Source organism: Plutella xylostella, chromosome 8 (assembly GCF_932276165.1).
Source record: "Plutella xylostella chromosome 8, ilPluXylo3.1, whole genome shotgun sequence".
Taxonomy (NCBI): domain Eukaryota; kingdom Metazoa; phylum Arthropoda; class Insecta; order Lepidoptera; family Plutellidae; genus Plutella; species Plutella xylostella.
The window spans coordinates 3586484-3606051 of record NC_063988.1 but is presented as its reverse complement, the minus strand read 5'-3'; the positions used below and the strand labels follow the sequence as shown (position 1 = coordinate 3606051).

General features: G+C 40.4%; 1 protein-coding gene across 3 annotated transcripts in view; it reads left to right on the top strand.

Annotated features, from left to right (window-relative positions):
- LOC105383707 (beta-glucuronidase) overlaps nucleotides 1-14743 on the top strand; it is a 30939-nt gene extending 16196 nt beyond the window's left edge. For 2 of the 3 annotated variants that reach the window (XM_011553800.3, XM_048622668.1), the window contains 11 exons: nucleotides 335-492; nucleotides 1594-1745; nucleotides 8473-8666; nucleotides 8983-9129; nucleotides 10690-10862; nucleotides 10946-11089; nucleotides 11350-11434; nucleotides 11694-11870; nucleotides 12135-12273; nucleotides 13025-13278; nucleotides 13688-14743. In XM_011553800.3, coding sequence (XP_011552102.3) covers nucleotides 335-492; nucleotides 1594-1745; nucleotides 8473-8666; nucleotides 8983-9129; nucleotides 10690-10862; nucleotides 10946-11089; nucleotides 11350-11434; nucleotides 11694-11870; nucleotides 12135-12273; nucleotides 13025-13209 — 1554 coding nt within the window. In that variant the 3' untranslated portion in view covers nucleotides 13210-13278; nucleotides 13688-14743. Of the gene's footprint in view, nucleotides 1-334; nucleotides 493-535; nucleotides 640-1593; nucleotides 1746-8472; nucleotides 8667-8982; nucleotides 9130-10689; nucleotides 10863-10945; nucleotides 11090-11349; nucleotides 11435-11693; nucleotides 11871-12134; nucleotides 12274-13024; nucleotides 13279-13687 lie in introns of all 3 variants that reach the window. The other variant, XM_048622667.1, reaches the window with a different exon arrangement.
- The last annotated feature ends 4825 nt before the right edge of the window (nucleotides 14744-19568 follow it).

Sequence of the window (19568 nt, the reverse complement as noted above, 5' to 3'; positions counted from 1 at the left end):
AATACTTAACTTGCTTAAATAGCGATGTAACAGAAACCGAATTTACTTTAAGTAGTAGCAGCGCGTTTACTTTTACAAAAATGCACCTCATGATTATATTTTTTTATGCATATTAGTAACTACTTTGGCTTGGGTGTACCACGCTGCATTTGCCGGTTCGTGGTCTATACTCGCTAACAACAAATAACACCCACATAGTGGTAGCCCCTGCGTCCCGACTATTTTAAACATTACATGATTACATAATAGCAACGTTCTTGTAACACACATATATGTACTTAATAATTTTATGTTGAAATAAATAATATATGTTTATCTTATCCCTTCCTTGCAGTGGGTGAACGGCATATCGCAGACGTACCACGAGTTCGGCCACTTGCCGTTCGAGGTGGACGTGACGGAGGCGGTGCGCGGCAACTCCTCCCACCTGCTGACCGTCGCCGTGGACAACATGCTGCTGGGCGACACCGTGCCGCAGGGACGGGTCTCGTAGTGAGTACACTGTGCAGTGTAGTAGACGTACCACGAGTTCGAGGTGGACGTGACGGAGGCGGTGCGCGGCAACTCCTCCCACCTGCTGACCGTCGCCGTGGACAACATGCTGCTGGGCGACACCGTGCCGCAGGGACGGGTCTCATAGTGAGTACAAGGCAGTATAATTCAGATATTATTATTATTAAATTCTTTATTGCACAAAGTAAATTGGTACAAAGGCGAACTTAATGCTAGCAGCATTTTCTACCAGTTAACCTTTGGTGATGATGAAAAAGTGATTGGTAGTGCTTAAGGCTTTGAAGAAAGAAGATGGTTTATATTGAGTACTGAACCGAAATATTAATATCTTAATATATACCTATCTATACAATATAAATATACACATGATACCTAAATAAATACATCTAATCTGACCCCTCTCAGAAGCACTGTTACCATGAGAGGGGGGTCAGGTTTCTCTGCACATGACCGTACACTGTGCAGTGTGTCGCACACGTACCACGAGTTCGGCCACTTGCCGTTTGTGGTGGATGCGATGTGACAGAAGTTTTCAATATAAATGTTTGTTACATGTAAGTACAAGAGATCTAAGTATCCTCTCTTTCTATTAAGCTAATAAACTAACTTCATCTACTTATTTAATCATTTAGCCGACATAAGCACAACTTAGGCACTCCACAGTAACGGCACATTAGCAATTGAATTACTTAACTAAGCCTTGACCACATTTTTCATAACAGATAAATTGTATTTTGCGGTCTTACGGTATTAGGCATCAGGACTAATGTATCTTAATGTACCTTCCTACTTACCTAATGATATGCCTAATTACCTATCTACTACTGGCCTGAAAATATGAATACTTACTGATTATTTAATGAACTACAACATTAACCTGCACAGATTGCAAAAGGCCTATGTACCTATTTTGAAAATATAATATTATACTTAACCACCTTTTTAGATCATCCAACCAACGCCAGATTAAGGCTAGACTGAAATATATTTCCGCGCCGATGATTTGTACCGAGCGTAATTTCCTATTTATATTTCCTTACTACCTAATATATTAAAACAAAACACACCCCTCCGTTCCAGCGAGAAGTTCCTCGGCAAGACGAAGGTGATGCAGAGCTACACATTCGACTTCTTCAACTACGCGGGCATCCACCGCTCCGTGTTCCTGTACTCCACGCCGCAGGTCTACATCGAGGACGTCATCGTCAATACTGATATACAGGGGCTTACTGGTGAGTGGGTGCAGTAGACCTCTTTTCTTAGGTCCAGATGTTGGTATCTACTTATTTATTTAAACACTTTATTGTACACAGAAACATAATATAAAACCATAACAATTAAAAAAACACAGTGAAAGCATACAATGGCGGGCTTATTGCCAAAAAGCAATTTCTTCCAGCCAACCTTTGTTGGTGGATAAAAGAGTTATTTCTCTTTAGCGTGTCGGTGAACACGAGACACTAGAGCGCATCTACATAGGTTTTGTCATCTTGAGCCAAATGAGTACTTACATATTTTTGCATGTATTAATCTCTGATTTTTTATTGGAAAGAATTCTGACATTTTATAAGTGATGCTACTAAAAAAGTTCTTTACCAAAAAAAGGAAAAATTGCGATCCATTTCTGGGCAATAATTTTTTCTTAATATTTTTATACAAAAAGATAAATCTAAATATGTACTTGCTCAAGTAAACTAATACAAAAATAACAAATATTTCAATATAATAGCTGTTCCCGCGAGCTTCGCTTCGCCTTAATAAGTTTTCCCGTGGGAATTCCGCGATAAAAAGTAACATATGTGTTAATCCAGGGTGTCAGCTAACTCCATTCCAAATTTCATTAAAATCGGTTCAGCCGTTTTGATGTGAAGAAGTAACAAACATACACACATACATACATACATACATACACACAGACACTTACAAAATTTCGCATTTATAATATGAAGTACAATCACGACTCACGACCAATGTATCGAATTAATTTTAATTGCTTTATTTTATTCTTTAGCATGGCATCACTTCCTACTAAATTCAGGGATAATAAACCTTTTTAATCAATTTCAAAAAAAGATTGTCTATTCGGTAAGTACATGTTCGGTATGTATGTAAGATTATTGTAACTGCACCATATTGACATATGACAATATATTAGTGCTAATAAACAAATATTCAAAATTTTATAAATGTTTATGTAAGTACCTATGTATTTAAATTTAAATTTTGAAGAAAAAATGTTAAAGGTGAATTTGTTGGAAATTGTGGGTCAGGAGAAACACAAATACCAAAAGTGTATATAGGACGAAATGGCCGCAGCACAAGGCATTTCTGTGCTTAGACTGCCCCCATATCATTGTGAGCTAAACCCTATAGAAATGGTGTGGGCTCAAGTGAAGGGGCATGTCGCAAGACACAACACAACTTACAAAATGGCGGAAGTTAAAAAACTATTACTAGAAGGTATAAAAAATGTTACTCCTGAGAAATGGCAAAAATGCATCAGCCACACAATAAAAGAGGAAGATAAGATGTGCACTCTCGACGATTTTATTGACAGAGTTACAGAGTCTCTAATAATTAATATCAGCGATGCTGATGATGAAGATATTGATGATGATGATGATATTAGTGATGATTAGGTAGAGATTTTAATAAAGAAATCCATCATCATCCATCCATCATCATACCTATAGCAGTTCACTGCTGGACGTATTCCCTCCCAAAGCACGCCACTGGATACGATTGGACAGACTCTGCAGCTGGGTAGAAACAACTTCCAATCAGAGGTCAATAGAAGAATACAATTGGGCTGGGCAGCATTTGGCAAACTTCGTCAAGTCTTCTCGTCGCCCATAACACAAAGTCTCAAGACGAAAGTCTTTGATCAGTGTGTCCTACCGGTTATGACCTATGGGGCTGAAACGTGGACACCAGTGGGACTGGTTCACAAACTGAAGGTCACTCAGTGTGGGTAACATGAATACAGTCAGTTGTTGATCACACGCCGAGCTGTTTGATTGCGTCTCACCTCCCTAGACTCTTTACATGGTGTCAGGTGTAGATGTAGTGGTTGGCACGGGGCTGGTGACCGCTGTCCCGCATATAATGTGAAGTGCTACAGATGTGACCGCTTTGGTCATTTTTCTAAGTGTTGCAACGTTAGGGCCGTGAACGAGTTGGCTGATGATCACGGTTACCACGGTGAGGACATGGACAGTGGTGAGTTCATGCTATATAACATTTCAATCGAAGCAACAGGAGACAATAAAACATCATGGTATGAATCAATCTCAGTAAACGATGTGTCTGTGAAATTTAAACTAGATAGTGGTGCTGAAACTTCTGTTATGTCACTGAGTAGTTTTTTAAATGCCGGCTTTCAGGTTGATATGTTGCATAAAACAAATATTGTTTTAAAAGAGATAAGCAAAAACCGTTTACCCGTAATGGGCTACTTTACAGCGCAACTTAAATATAAGGGATTTAGTTCCACACAAAAAATATTTGTTTTAAATGTTGAATGCAACAATCTGCTTGGGCTGAAAGCATGCACAGATTTACAGCTTATTGCACGCATAAATGAAATAAGTCACAACCAAATTGATAACAATTTATTTGAGGGAATTGGGTGTTTGCCAAATTTATGTAAAATATCGATTGATAAAAGTGTCCCACCAGTAGTAAATGCGACTAGAAAAATACCATTAAAACTGCGTCCGCGTTTAAAAGATGAACTCGATAATATGGAGAAGCTTGGCATAGTGGTCCGGGAGGACGGGCCTACCGACTGGGTCTCGAGCATTGTTTTGGTTGAGCGATCTGATAAGAAGCTTAGGGTGTGTTTAGATCCCTTTCACTTAAATAAAGCCGTGCGACGAAGCCATTTTCAGTTGCCGACACTGGATGAAATCGCTAGTGAGCTAGATGGGGCTACCGTTTTTTCAAAGTTAGATGCAAAAAATGGGTTTTGGATGCTAAATTTGGATAATGAGAGTTCTAAATTATGCACCTTCTCCACACCGTTTGGGCGTTATCGTTTTCTGCGCATGCCATTCGGAATTAAATCAGCGTCAGAAATATTTCATAATGAAATGTTTAAAATATTTAAAAACAAGGGCGTTGCGGTCTTTGTTGATGATATCTTGGTTTATGGAAGGACACAGTCTGAACATGATGAACGATTAAAAGAGGTGATTAGAAAGGCAAGCGAGAATGGTGTAAAATTTAACAAAGAAAAATGCACTTTCGGCGTTTCGGAAGTGACATTCTTGGGTCACATTTTTAACGCAAACGGTATGCGTCCCGATTCCAATCGTGTTAAGGCTGTAGTTGATATGCCTATTCCCAAAGACAGAAAAGAGCTAGAGCGTTTTATGGGTATCATAAATTATTTGTCGAGATTCATACCAAATTATAGTGAAATCTCATCACCGTTAAGAGATCTCTTAAAAAAAGATAATATATTCGAATGGTCATCTACTCAAACTTTATGTTTCAATCAACTGAAATCGATTATCAGTAACGCGCCCGTGTTGAGATATTATTCCCCGTCGGAGCCAGTGACCGTGTCGGTAGACGCGAGCTCGCGCGGGCTGGGCGCGTGCCTCATGCAGGGCGGGCAGCCAGTCGCGTACGCGGCGCGCACGCTCACCCCCGCCGAGTCGCGCTGGGCGCAGATTGAGAGGGAACTTCTCGCCATTGTGTTTGGTTGTACACGGTTTCACCAGTACATATATGGTCACGACAGTGTAACAGTTGAAACAGACCACAAGCCTTTAGAGTCAATATTCAAAAGACCGCTTAATGATACACCAGCACGCTTGCAACGCATGCTATTAAAATTACAGACATATGTGATAAATATCACATATAGGCCAGGCAAATATATGTACATTGCTGACACGTTATCGAGATCACCAACAGAAAGAGTTGTATGTACGGAGATGAGTGATGACGTCACCATTCACGTGAACGCCATGTATGAAAGTGTGAATGCAACGGATGAATGTTTAAAAAGAATTAGAGATGAAACAGAGAAAGATGAAACGCTTCAGTGTGTTAAAAAACACTATTTTGAAGGCTGGCCTGACAACAAAATTAAAGTTCATAATTTAGCCAAACAATATTGGACAGTAAGAAATGACTTGCATTATGTTAACGGCATACTTTTTCGTAACAAACAAATAATAATTCCTAAATCCATGCGTAGTGAGATGCTAGAAAAAGTGCATGAAGGGCACTTAGGGATCGAAAAATGCAAGAGGCGAGCTCGTGATATATTATTCTGGCCGGGCGTGTCCAGCGAGATCGAGCAGCGGGTGCAGCGCTGCGAGCCGTGCCAGCGCCACCGCGCCGCGCCGCCGCGGGAGCCACTCGCGCCGCACGCCGCGCCCACGCTGCCCTGGCAAGTGTGTGCCACCGATATATTTGAATTAAATCAAAAACATTATTTAATCGTCGTGGACTATTATTCAAAATATTTTGAAGTTGCACCATTAATTGACCTCACGAGCCGCACCGTTATTCAAAATATGAAAAATATATTCAGTCGACACGGTATACCAAAAAAGCTGATTTCGGATAATGCGACCCAGTACTCTTCTGCGGAATTCCAAGAATTCGCAAAATACTGGGAATTCATTCACACCACAAGTTCACCACTATATCCAAAATCAAATGGTCTCGCCGAAAGATTTGTTCAAACTATAAAAAAACTTCTCATTAAAGCGCGCGAAAACAACACCGACTGGCAATTAGCATTATTAAACTTTAGAAACACACCTGTGACTGGTGAAGAATACTCCCCAGCACAGCTGTTGATGGGTAGGAAGCTAAATACTAGACTACCGGTATCCGAAGAAGAACTTAAACCGACATTAATTGACAACAACAAATTAATTAAAATGCGTGAAAAACGAACGCATTACAATAAACAATACTACGACCATGGGACAAAACCGTTATCACCTTTGCAACCGGGTGAAAATGTTAGAATGCGTGATAAAGGCATATGGATTAAAGCTAAGGTCATAGGACTCGCACGAGGTAATCGATCATATTGGGTACAAACTGAAAATTCTAGGAGATATCGCAGAAATAGGTCTCATATCCTCAAACAAAACAATGACGTAGATAGTCAACCAAATGATTACTCATATCTCGATGAGCCGGTCGATGAGCCCGCCCCCCCTCCCCGCGCGGCCCCGGCGGCGGCGCAGCCAGCTGATGCCCCCGCCACGCATCAACATACTTACATTACTAAGAGTGGCCGCATATCTAAACCCCCTAAAAGATTTGAAATTGTTAATTAAAAAACCTATGAGATAAACTGTACAAATAAGATTAATACCTATTAGGTTATTAAAACTTACCTACTTATCTAATTATACTTAGTTTTATCTTACATAACTACATTATGTTTTGCAATGTTGGTCCAGCTAATGACAAACAATATCGATCCCAAGAAATAAACATAAAAATTTCGCAGGGTTAGCTGGCACTATGTTCATGCAATGATCAGTATTAAAAAAGTAATAACTACAGGTTAACACAGGGTGTCAACTGTGTTTATTTTAGTTAGATTAGAAATCTTCTTGAATTATCATTAAATGTTACTTTTAAACTTATACACATGATTGTAAACATATGCACCTACATTCTCACTTGTCTAAAGAGTAGGGTGTGTTACCTACTTATATTAAACTCGTAGATATCTATCAGACCTGTTATAGTAGTTATAAGCACTCATCTGATAAGATAGACATATTTTTTTTTGTTCCTTGCTTATGCTTACCTTACTTTATTAAGCTACTTGATATACTTACCTAGATATAAGATGTACTTACCCCATATTAGACCACTACCTATAGTCATTCATCAAGTAAGTAGGTACTTAAATAACATTGTAACTTTCAATTTACTCACTTATTAGTAATGTTTGGAATATAATTATAGGTAGTTACTTAGATACATATTTAAGAACTTAGATTTATACTCATTGTTATATTTATCATTATAAGGAGAAAGATGTTGTATGTGTGAATGTACTTATGTGTGGGTAACATGAATACAGTCAGTTGTTGATCACACGCCGAGCTGTTTGATTGCGTCTCACCTCCCTAGACTCTTTACACTCAGCGAGCTATGGAAATAGCTATGCTTGGAGTCTCTCTGAAAGATCGCATCCGGAACGAAGTAATCTGACAGAGAACTAAAGTCACCGACAAAGCTCACCGAGTTAGTAAGCTTAAGTGGCAGTGGGCTGGTCACATCTGTCGAAAAACCGATGACCGATGGGGTAAACGTGTTCTGCTGTCTTACTCCCAGCGATGAGTCGCTGACACAATTTCACCTGTATCGCTAATTTGGTACCTCCACCGCACATTTTAGACGCACAGTTTGCTGTGACGTCACGCAAGCCAGTCAGTGCACACAATACAATTTTATAGAGCGACATCTCTTTTTTTTCCTCTATTAAAAAACGAACGCAACATCGGCCTGACATCGGCGTACTACGGCTACCGTTTCAAAAAGAATTACTAGTTGTTTTTAGATATATTTTCTACGACAGCGATAATTATATAAGATAATTGAGATTATCTTTAATGTATTTTTCACTGTTTGTGATATATTTAGGTATGGTAATTATTTCTCACCGTAGGTAAATCCCCTTTTAATTTGGAGCGCCGCACTTAATAAAATGGATACAGGGACTAAAAAATATATATTATAGTCTCAGATGTCCAGACTCGTATTGAAAAAGTGCCCAGCCCAAAAAGGTTTGTGATCTCTGATTTGTCTAAAATTGATAACTGTCAGAATTCCGTAAGATTACTAATTACAGTGTAGGTATTCGACTGTCAGAATTACACTTTATTTAACCAGGTATGATATAAAGAAATATATTGCTATTTCCAGCTCCACATCTTCCATAACACCCCAAATTACCCCTCTTCCCAGGCTTCGTAGTCTACAACGTGACGTTCAAGGGCGCTCCGGCCAGCGAGGTGAGCTGCCTGGTGCAGCTGCAGCTGCAGAACGGGTCGCAGGTGGCGGCTCTGCAGGACTGCGCCGGCCTGCTCGAGGTCGCCAACGCCAACTTCTGGTGGCCCTACCTGATGCATGCGGAGCCGGGCTACTTGTATAATATGAAGGTGGGTGTTTGAAATATCGAATGTGATGTTAGTTTATTATAACTTTGATATAGGTAACCGTTGAGGTACTTGAAGTATAATTATGAAGTACGACAAGAGGTTGGAGAGAGCTGAGTTGAAATTGAACAAAATAGGGCACAAAATAATTTAGCTTAATTTACTTCATTATGGCCACCATACAACTCTCAATCGTCTACTTCTGTTCATTCACGGGTACATTCGTAGAAAGAAACCCCAACAGAGAGTAAATTTCATATCATACCTATTATATTATATGCATAAACTGCGGACCTTCACCTTCTATCTTCCATTCCAGGTGTCGCTACTGGGATTGTCTGGTGAGCTTCTGGACACGTATACGCAGAAGATAGGCATCCGCACCGTGACGTGGACCTCGCAGTCCATGTTCATCAACCACAAGCCCATCTACTTCCGAGGGTTCGGCATGCACGAGGACTCCGATGTAAGTTTATTTTTTTGTCGGATATTAAGTGCCCATAGGGTAGATGGAGACAGATAGAAAAGCCGATAACAGTATATAGAGACGTCAAACCGGGTAGATGAGAGGCTTTCAGCTATAGCTTGACAACTTCGTGCGCGACCCTCCTTGCGGGGTGAAAGAAGTGGCGGGGGCGAGGTAGCACGACATTTTAGAAGACGAGTACACACGGAGAAAAGTATGCCCGGATAAATCTCGCGATAACGTGTCACTATTTGTGACGTAATGAAAGAGTAAATTATGTTGATCAATAAAAAGTTTCTTAAAACTAGTTTCATTATTTAGGGTGGATTCGACCAAGCCCGATTAATTTTTTACTCACGAGTAAACTACCAGTTACTCGGGAGTAAGCAGATTTTGCATTCTACTAAACCTTGGCCAAACCAAGATTCGGCACACGGTTCTACAGGAAACCCCCGAAGATTATATAGTTGTCGGGGAGTGGGCACGAGCTAGCGGTGGTTGGTCCATGATTCGATCAGCTAGCTAGGTCATTGGTATCGCCATTCATCATCACACCCCAGAAATAAAGGCACAGATAGGTAGTACACACTCGATTTATTCGGAATTACAGATCAATCTTACAAAATACACGAGGATGCACTTGATACAGTTGGATTATTCTATTCTATTCTATTCAGAGAGGGGGGCGAAGCACCTGTAAGTGGCTCTCTCGAGTGGAACCTTTGTACAAATCCCCTTAAATCCAGCTCAGCCAGCCTAGCTCCCGAGTAAACTGGAGCAGCAAGCCTGGTTGTTGCAGCGAAACGTGGTGATCCCTGCGGAATGTGCACAACCGACCCGTTCAATAATTCAAATCAGAATGACAGTCCCTCCCTGTTCAACCCACTACCCACTTTACCTTTTTATTTTTTAATATGCACCGTCCACAGTTTCCACCCAAACTGCCAAAATTTCAAGTGACAATTTGACGTTTCGATTAATCGAATGAATTTAGTAAACCTAATTATAAAGCAAGGTAAACTCAAAATCTTCTTGAACTCCGACATAGTTTTATAATGCGATTTAATCTACCTATTTGCGAAAATATACGATTTGTGGTTTTTGACGTTATTTTATTGACGAATCATAGATAATAATAATATGATAATAAAAATTCATAAGGTAAATATTCCAAGGTTTGTGACGGTTCTGGCCTCAACACTCATCCTAAGACTAATGGTCTCAGGATCAGTGGTCTCATGTGCGTCGAACTCAGATTATGACAGATTTTACAACACATGTGGCCGCCTCGACTGCTCGGTCGAGACTGCCGTAATAATGACGTGCAGTGCACGCGTTGTCCTTCCCCGCGACCTCTCCCGCTACCCGCTGTCGTCTTGGGTACCTCGTCTCCTCCGCGTCTGTCACCCCGCAAGGAGGGTCGCGCACGAAGTTGTCGAGCTATAGATCTTGCTTTTCGATTTTATGTCTATCCGGGATTTAGTTATGGATTTGTCCATAGCTACGCAAAATTGGATTTTCGACTAGAATACAGTTAATGTAAACGTTGATTCCTTTCAGATGCGTGGCAAAGGGTGGGATCCAGTTCTCTGGGTTAAAAACTTCAATCTTATCAAATGGATGGGTGGAAATGTGTTCCGCACCTCTCACTACCCGTACGCCGAAGAGATCTACCAGCTGGCGGACGAGCTCGGCATCATGATCATAGATGAATGCCCTAGCGTTGATACAGAGTGAGTTTCTTGCAATATTATAATACTATAAAATTAATTAGGTACCTGATTATATTTCTTATATTTTGTTTATTTATCATCAGCCTCTTCACGGACGTTCTCCTGACGAAGCACAAGCAGTCGCTGACGGAGCTCATCAGGAGGGACAAGAACCACCCCAGCGTCGTCATGTGGTCTGTTTCCAACGAACCCAGGACGCAGGACCCTCTTGCTGATAACTACTTCAGGTATACATGTACACATATACTATTTTATTTATTTAAGAAATTATATTTTTTTATAAGTGTTATTTTCACAAAGCAAATTGCTTTGTAGTTATTTTGTTATGTTCAACATTATATAAATTCCGCGATACAGGTTCGCCTAGTGCGGAATTTGCAGATAAAACCACTGTAAAACATGTTTTATGGAAATAAATACTTTTTACTTTACTTTACTAATTACCTGCCTCAAGTAATTACAGATAGCATTTTATGACTCTTTTCAGAGACATCGTGAAGCACGTTAAATCAATGGATCTTTCCCGACCTGTGAGCCTCGCAATGGCACAACCGATTGATCGGGATAAGGCGGTAAGATTTTTGTTGCCTACATAAACATAATGGATATACATTTCCTTCAAAAATTAATATGTAACGATGTTATGTGTGCCATCCTAGCGCAACAGTTGAAGATATACAAATCAAATAATATGTATCTTTCATGTCACGAAGCACCCGTTAGCGGACCACGTTTCCGCTGGAGTGGCCAAAGTAATTCTTTTGCTGCATAATCTTCAGGTCTAATTTAGACCGTCTAAAATCTCACCCTCACGTATTTCATTAATTTCAGGCGAAGCACCTGGACATAATAATGTTCAACCGGTACAACTCGTGGTACAGTTCGACCGGGCAGCTGGACAAGATCGTGCCGGGCGTGGTGAACGAGGCCCGCGGCTGGTTCAACCGGTACAACAAGCCGGTACTCATGTCCGAGTATGGAGCCGACACCATCGCCGGAATGCACATTGTGAGAATTGCTTTTATTGACGTCGTTTAGCGCATTCTTGGTTCTGCTTCTTGGATTTACTTTCTTTTGTTAACTATTTATTCAGTGAGTTATTCGATTTGTTTGATTCCTCTGCAGATTACACTGCTTAAACACTTTATTATTTATGACTAACTTATAATTAAGATGTGACCGACCCTAGACCTGCTAGACATACCTACATTTACTATAAAGCATTGGGTATTTCCACTGAAGTGCATTCCCTAACCTATTTGTCTCGTTCAGATGCCAGAGTACGTATGGTCGGAGGAGTACCAGGTGTCGTGCCTGGCGGAGCACTTCAAGGCCTTCGACCAGCTCCGCGGGCTCGGCTTCTTCATCGGGGAGTTCGTCTGGAACTTCGCCGACTTCAACACGGCGCAAAGTAAGATATACTTAAAAAAAAAAAAATATATTTCTGAATATGTTTACAGTATTCTTAAAGTAGGCACTAGAGCGTAAGTACTTACATGTTAGTTGTATATCTGGGGTCAGTGGTGTCCTAAATAGGTTTTTTAAAACCTGTAGTAAGGACTACCGGTAAAGTAGGTACAAAAAACTATTAAGGTCAACCGGGGCCAAGTCGCCTACGGGGCTAATGCCTCGAATCCATTTATCTTCCGAACCACATACTTTAGAACCACTGGAGTCATCTGCTATCTATCTTTGTAACTGAAACTTTTACATCTGACCAATAGATGTCGTATCCGGGTTAATTTTCTTCACAAATCTGCCATTTTAATTTTTTCACCTCTTTCGGCCACCTCAGGTTTCCTGACACGTTTTTTTGAATCGTTTCAAATGTGTGTTTATTTAAAAGAATCTATGTTTCCTAACTGTAAATACTTAGCTTTACAGTTCATGGGATCGAAGAATCATTATGATCATCAGGCCTTGTTTGTCCACTGCTAAACACTCCTAAGGAGCGCCACTACACTTCTTCCTCGGCCCTACTTTTCCAGCCACTCTTCCATCCAGCCCGTCTAACGTTGTTTTTCTTTTGTTTCCTCTTCGTGAACTCTGAATTTGACCCATCGGTTTTTCGGCATACAACCGACATCATGTTTTTTACCGTAAATTAGCCGTACCTAAATGTATGCAGGATATTAATATTTAATGATAAATGGTATTTTTAGCCACTACCCGTGCTGGCGGCAACAAGAAGGGAATCTTCACCCGGTCGAGGCAGCCCAAGGCGGCGGCGCACCACATGAGGGTTCGCTACCACCAGCTTGCCACGGCCGACTACAAGTCCCCTTCACCCAAGGACCTCACGTACTACACCAGCGACCGGAAACCCTTAATATACGACGAATTGTAACAGACTGTAAAGCACAGAGGCTGAGTGTACAACGCTTGCATTTAAATTTATAGTGTTCATAGAATAAGGGTCAATTCAGACGTACCACAACCACACCACAGCCACAACCACACCACAACCACGCGATGTGGTCGGGCGTATATTTTGTATTGACAATGAATAATCCAATTCACACGTGCCACATTTTGCCGTTGTTATCGACCACCTGTGTAATACGACCACATCGCAACCACATCGCAACGGCAACGCCGCCACGCGGCGGCGGCACCGCGGCAACCAGTTTTCCGTATTAACTGCACACGACGACGTGGTTACCACATCGCAATGACAGCGACAACGCAACCACATCGACATTTTGTCGCTGCCACAACGCAACTGCAAAAAGCCGCTGTCACACAATTCACACGTAACCACAGCTTGACCACATTTTGTCGCTGCGACGTGGTGTGGTTGTGGTACGTGTGAATTGACGCTAAGGCACTGGGTCACTCTATAAATCGACGAACGAACGTTCGTTTTCTGTAGTGACCCCCTGTTTCTCGGAGCGATTCTTGCCTGCCGAAGTAGAATAATTTAGTGCCGTATGAAGACTGCGTTGCAGTGCATTTCGTTTAGTTTAGTTTCGTGTAAGTAGTTAAGTAGTAGTGCAGAAGGTTTGGTTAGGCTTTGCCGTTATCCTTCCAAAAAACTTGTAGGTCATATGCATGGAATAAACTCATGCTTATACCTATACAATAGGTAACTTAGATCTATTCTATAATAACTGATACTTTTACTCTCATAGAATGTTTTAATGTGCTGTTTAATTAATCAGTTATTTTGTATTTGAGATGGCAATAGGTATTTCTTTGATAAACTTTTTTTGGTACCTAGTTACTTAGGTCCTTTAGCATATCGTCTCACACTAGTAATGACAGTGTTTTTAACTTTTGGTATACTTAAATAACTACCTACAATATCCCAATATCAATTAATATTAAAATGTGCCTTTTAATTTTAATAAATAATCATTTTAGTTCATATTAGATTAAGTAGGCAACTAAGTATATTTTTCTACAAACTGTTGACGTATTAAAATAAAAAGGATAGTACCTTTAGGTGTAGGTAGTAAGTCAACATTGTACCTAGTTATGTAGAAAGAAGTAGAAACTCGAGTGATGACGATGATGATGATGATTATGAGTTGAAATGGACACAACACAAACCAATAAATTTATAAAAAAATAGTTTTTTCTCAAATATACGAGTAGCACCAATGGTTTCTGTTGCACATTAATATTAAAGTAATTTGAATGGATTTGGTTGGACATGGGTAGATGGGTGTATTAAATGCTGGTAAGTACTATTAGTAACTATTCTCTTTACTACCTCCTAATACCTACCCGACATGACCATTGAACATATTGAATCATGAGTAGGTAACACTTAATAGTTAGTAATTAACTTTTATTAGTTAGGTAATTTCAGTATTCATTAGAAATTATGATGTTAATAATGTACCTATTAGGTAAAAATAATAACAGTACAAAATTAAGATAATTTTGTTTTATTAAAGTATCCAATAATACCTAGATACGTACCCAGTACCTACCAACTTAGTAATATTCTACCAGTTAGAAATTAAGTAAGTACCTACCTACCTATACCTACCCTATCAGGTTGTGGGGAGTTAAATAGTACTCTTTGGTGGGAAGCACGACAAGTGACTTCAACGTCCTGTGCACCCTGAGCGACCTACCTACCCAACATTAAGTGCAAGCAGATATTTATACTTATACCCAAAATACGGTGGGTAACTCGGGTCATCATGATGTACCTAAGTATACAACCCGCCTGCCAAGCGTGGAGTTTGGCAATAATGTGGATTATAATATAGGTAGTAACTTTTATGTAATCAGTGCCGTGAGTATGAGTCCCAGTATTTGTCACCGACATTGACACTCTGAGAAGAGTCACATCCTTGGAGAAGAGTCACAGCTCACCGCCAATACATACCTAATCACTAGCCTTCCTCATCCAACCACTAACGGCTGAAGATTTCCCCTCCTCTTCCGTATGCTACACTCTATACGAGGGCGATACCGAAATGATCGGGAATAGAAAAAAGTACAAAGATATCATAATATTATTTACTTTTATTGTTTTTCAAAGTCTCCGTGACATTCAATGCACTTTTTCATTCGATTAAACCAATCATTGAAACAGTAATTCCAGTCTGAAGTGGATACTATCAAAACAGCTGATTTGTAAGCTTCGATCGCCTCTTCTGGGCCGCTAAACCGTTGACCACGTAGCATATCTTTAATTCTTGGGAATGTAAAATAATCATTGGGGCTCAGATCAGGGCTATACGGAGGATGGTCCATCAACTCCACGTTTTCCATATTTAAAAACGTTCATGTTTTGCGAGCGGTATGAGAGCTTGCATTATCGTGGTGAAGGATTATACGACGATTCGGGTTAGTTTTACGAAGTTCTCTTACGACTTCCGGCAAACAAACTGTTGTGTACCAATCAGCAGTAACCGTCCTTTGTTCTTGTAATGGAATCGTAGCCACATGGCCAGTTTTCGATACAAACGAAGCGACCATTTTTTTCGACACGCTGCGTGAGCGAATAACTTTTGTTGGCTTGACCTCACCTTCGAAGACCCAAACTGCCGATTGATGTTTTCTTTCGGGCTCATATGAATAAATCCACGATTCATCACCAGAGACGATATTGTAGACAGCATTTGAACTGCCTCCATTGAACCGTTGCAGAGCAGATCGACACCAATTAACACGAGCCGACTTTTGTTCCTCGGTCAAACGGTGGGGCACCCAGCGCGAAACTAACTTCTTGACACCCAGTTCTTCATGTAAAATGGTTTGAATGGCTGTCATGCCAATGCTGAGAGAAGCCCGAATCTGCTCGTATGTCACATGTCTATCTTCTTTTATTAACTGGCGTACAGCATCGATGTTATCTTGTGTTACCGCTGTTTTTGGCCGACCAGTAGAAGGGACTGTGGTAAGAGAGGAACGTCCACGGCGAAACTCAGAATACCAACGATATATAGTCGTTTTACTTGGTGCTTCAAGTTTATAAATAGAAACAAGCTCGGCGAGACATTGTTCTTGAGATAAACCTCGACGAAAGTTGTGAAAAATTATTGCACGGAAATGTTCCCGCGTAAGCTCCATTTTTTACACCGACTTGTCAAATTCAAATGGTCAATACTCTTTTATTTTTTACTTTTTTTAAAATTCGAAAATGGAATTATGTTTGAAAAAACACTACATTTGATACACCAAAAAGGTTTCACTCTAATTTATTCCTAAGTATTCTATTCCCGATCTTTTCGGTGTAGCCTAATAGCTCTTGAGGGTAGATTTTATTTATTAAAATCCATAGAGAAAATAAACTACGATATCTTGGCATTAAAATAAAAGTCTCTTTATATCTTTATACAGGGTTATTGGTAAGTAGACCTGATCCTTTCAGGAGGTGATAAAAGAAGGCATTTCCAGTCGATTATACTCTATAATGCATTATCCGAAACTTAACCATTTCTAAGATATTTAATATTTAAAGATTTTTTGCCAAAATTTCATATTTAAAATCGAAAATTAAAAAAACTAGCCATATTTTAATACTTTTTTTGTTTGTTTTGCATTAGTAACATCTTAATAAACTTATTAAAATAATCAAATGTGCATTATTCGACTTAAAAGACACAATACCTCAAAATAGATAAACATTTTTTTTAAATATTCAAAACCTAAAAACAAATAAGTTAAATTAAAAAAGAATTTCATATAACAATTTTTTGTGCACTTCAGCTTTAAAACATTGTCAACTTATAAGCTTTCAAATGAGATATTCCAATATCAAATCGATTTAGGTATCACCAAGATATGGCCAAAACAATCAGAGAAGGCGGACAAAATTCAACAGAAAAACTAACAAAATTAGCGCAATTTAAAGGTAAAAAGTGTGATGGTTTTCAGTCCTGTTCACTTTAGTATGGAAACCCCTGTGGAGTTTTCTCCGCCTTCTCTGATTGTTTTGGCCATATCTGGGTGATACCTAAATCTATTTGATATTGAAATATCTCATTTGAAAGCTTATAAGTTGACAATGTTTTTAAGCTGAAGTGCACAAAAAATTTTTTACGTAACAGCACCAGTAATGGACACCTTAAGGATTTTTTACAAATGATTTGGCTGTTACTCGCACAGTTTTTGAGTTAGAATATTGAAAGTTGGTATGAATCATAGGAATATCTTGCCGTTTAAGATGAATGTACACTAGCTCGATTTAAACTATTGGTATTTCAGGAAATTGCATATTTGTAAAATATGTCCTAAAACCACAGTAATGGACACCCAACCTCCAGTTATGGACACCCAATGTTGGACAGTGATTTTTTATTGGATAAAAGTATAAAATATTGTTTTATGCTTATATTATTAGAATTGTAACGATGATTAGTAATCATAACCGTTTACACAATCAGGCTTGGTTGCCAGTTACACTAGGGGAACCATCAAAGACGGAAAATTTAACTTTCTGAAAAAAAAAGTTTTACAGAAACACAAAAATTTCCAATTCAACATTATAAATTCTGTCCTCCTGCATTTTATTATGTTACTTGGTATCATTATGTTCCCCCAGTGGGACAGAGGGCAGACGCAACAGTTTTTTATCCCAGACTGTTGACAGCAGCCAGCTTTCATCGGACCACGTCATTCACACTTTCCACATCTCCATACGATCGAGCGCCGAAAGGTCTATTTAGATCGGCCTTGCTTACGCTTTCCCTGCGGATCCCATTCGAGAGCCTGTCTCAAGATTGGGTTTTAGTCTCTACGCAGGGTATGGCTATTCAAACTTCATTTGCGGCGTTTTATGTGTGAACCAACAGGATCTTCATGGCAGCTTTTCCTCAGATATATGTTGGAGATGATCTCGGGCCAGAAAATCTTTAAGTTCCGCCGGGGACAGCGGTTAATGAATACCTGCAGCTTCTGTGTGTCTATGCGTCTTTGTGGTCTACCAGGTGTTGCAAGCGTATAACAGTACCGACTTTAGTAACATCATCATCATCATCATATGCTCACGACTGTAATCCCCGAAGGGGTAGTCAGATGTGACTCGCAAGCGAGTCACACGCTTTTCGCTGAACATTTGTACTCACGTGATAGGTCGCGAGCCGTATCGCCGTTTTTGAATGAGTACAATGCACTGAAGCGTCCGTAGTCGAGCGGGCCTCAGTGATCGTAACTGATCGCTGAGGTTAAGCAACAACTGACACGGTCAGCCATTGGATGGGTGACCAATTTCAAGTGGTGCTTTTCTGGACGCTTCCGTGCTTCGGACGGCACGTTAAGCCGTGGGTTCCGGTTGCTGCTTCGGCAGCAGTCGTTAAGCCTAGTCAGAGGCCTTCGGGCGGCTTGAAAACATCTGACAGTCGGGTTGCCCACTTACCCGACAACTCTCTCAGCACAAGCTTGCTTGTGTTGGGGTCCACCAACCCGCACTTGGCCAGCGTGGTGGACTAGGCCTAAAACCCTTCCTTGACTGGAAGGAGACCCGTGCCCCAGCAGTGGGGACGTAATGGGTCGTGATGATGACAATGCACTGAAGTTGTCGGGTAAGTGGGCAACCCGACTGTCAGATGTTTTCAAGCTGCCCGAAAGTATCTGACTAGGCTTAACGACTGCTGCCGAAGCAGCAACCGGGACCTACGGCTTAACGTGCCGTCCGAAGCACGGAAGCGTCCAGAAAAGAACCACTTGAAATCGGTCACCCATCCAATGGCTGACCGTGCCAGTTGTTGCTTAACCTCAGTGATCAGTTACGATCACTGAAGCCAGCTCGACTACGGACGCTTCTTTAGTAACGTTGGTGATAAATATCTATCACTGTAATGGAGAGGTGTTTTGACTGCCACATGCATCGCACACATGTAAATGCACCATTGACCGTATCAGTACGGGCACCCACATCTAGGTCAATGCTCTCTCCTGCAACAATACTCTCGTCTCAACCTCTTCCGTTCCCACAATCCTCTCGTCATATCATATCATCTGGGTTATCCAGGTCTTGCATTTACACCAGCCAGAAAATGCTTTTAATTTAAGCTTTTCTTTTCAGAACCATTTCTCTCACTTCCCTTTTTTGTACTAAAATTTTGCTCTTAATTCCTTCTCCTCCTAAAGCCACTTCTTTTCAAATTCTCATGGTAGTCTTACCAAGCTTCACTGGTCTATTTGTCACACGATCACTGTCTATTTCTCTATTTCTATTATCTGTGAGTCTGTAAGTACCTGCACCTGGCTCTCTGGAATGAAACCTTTGTGCTTGTGCCTCTA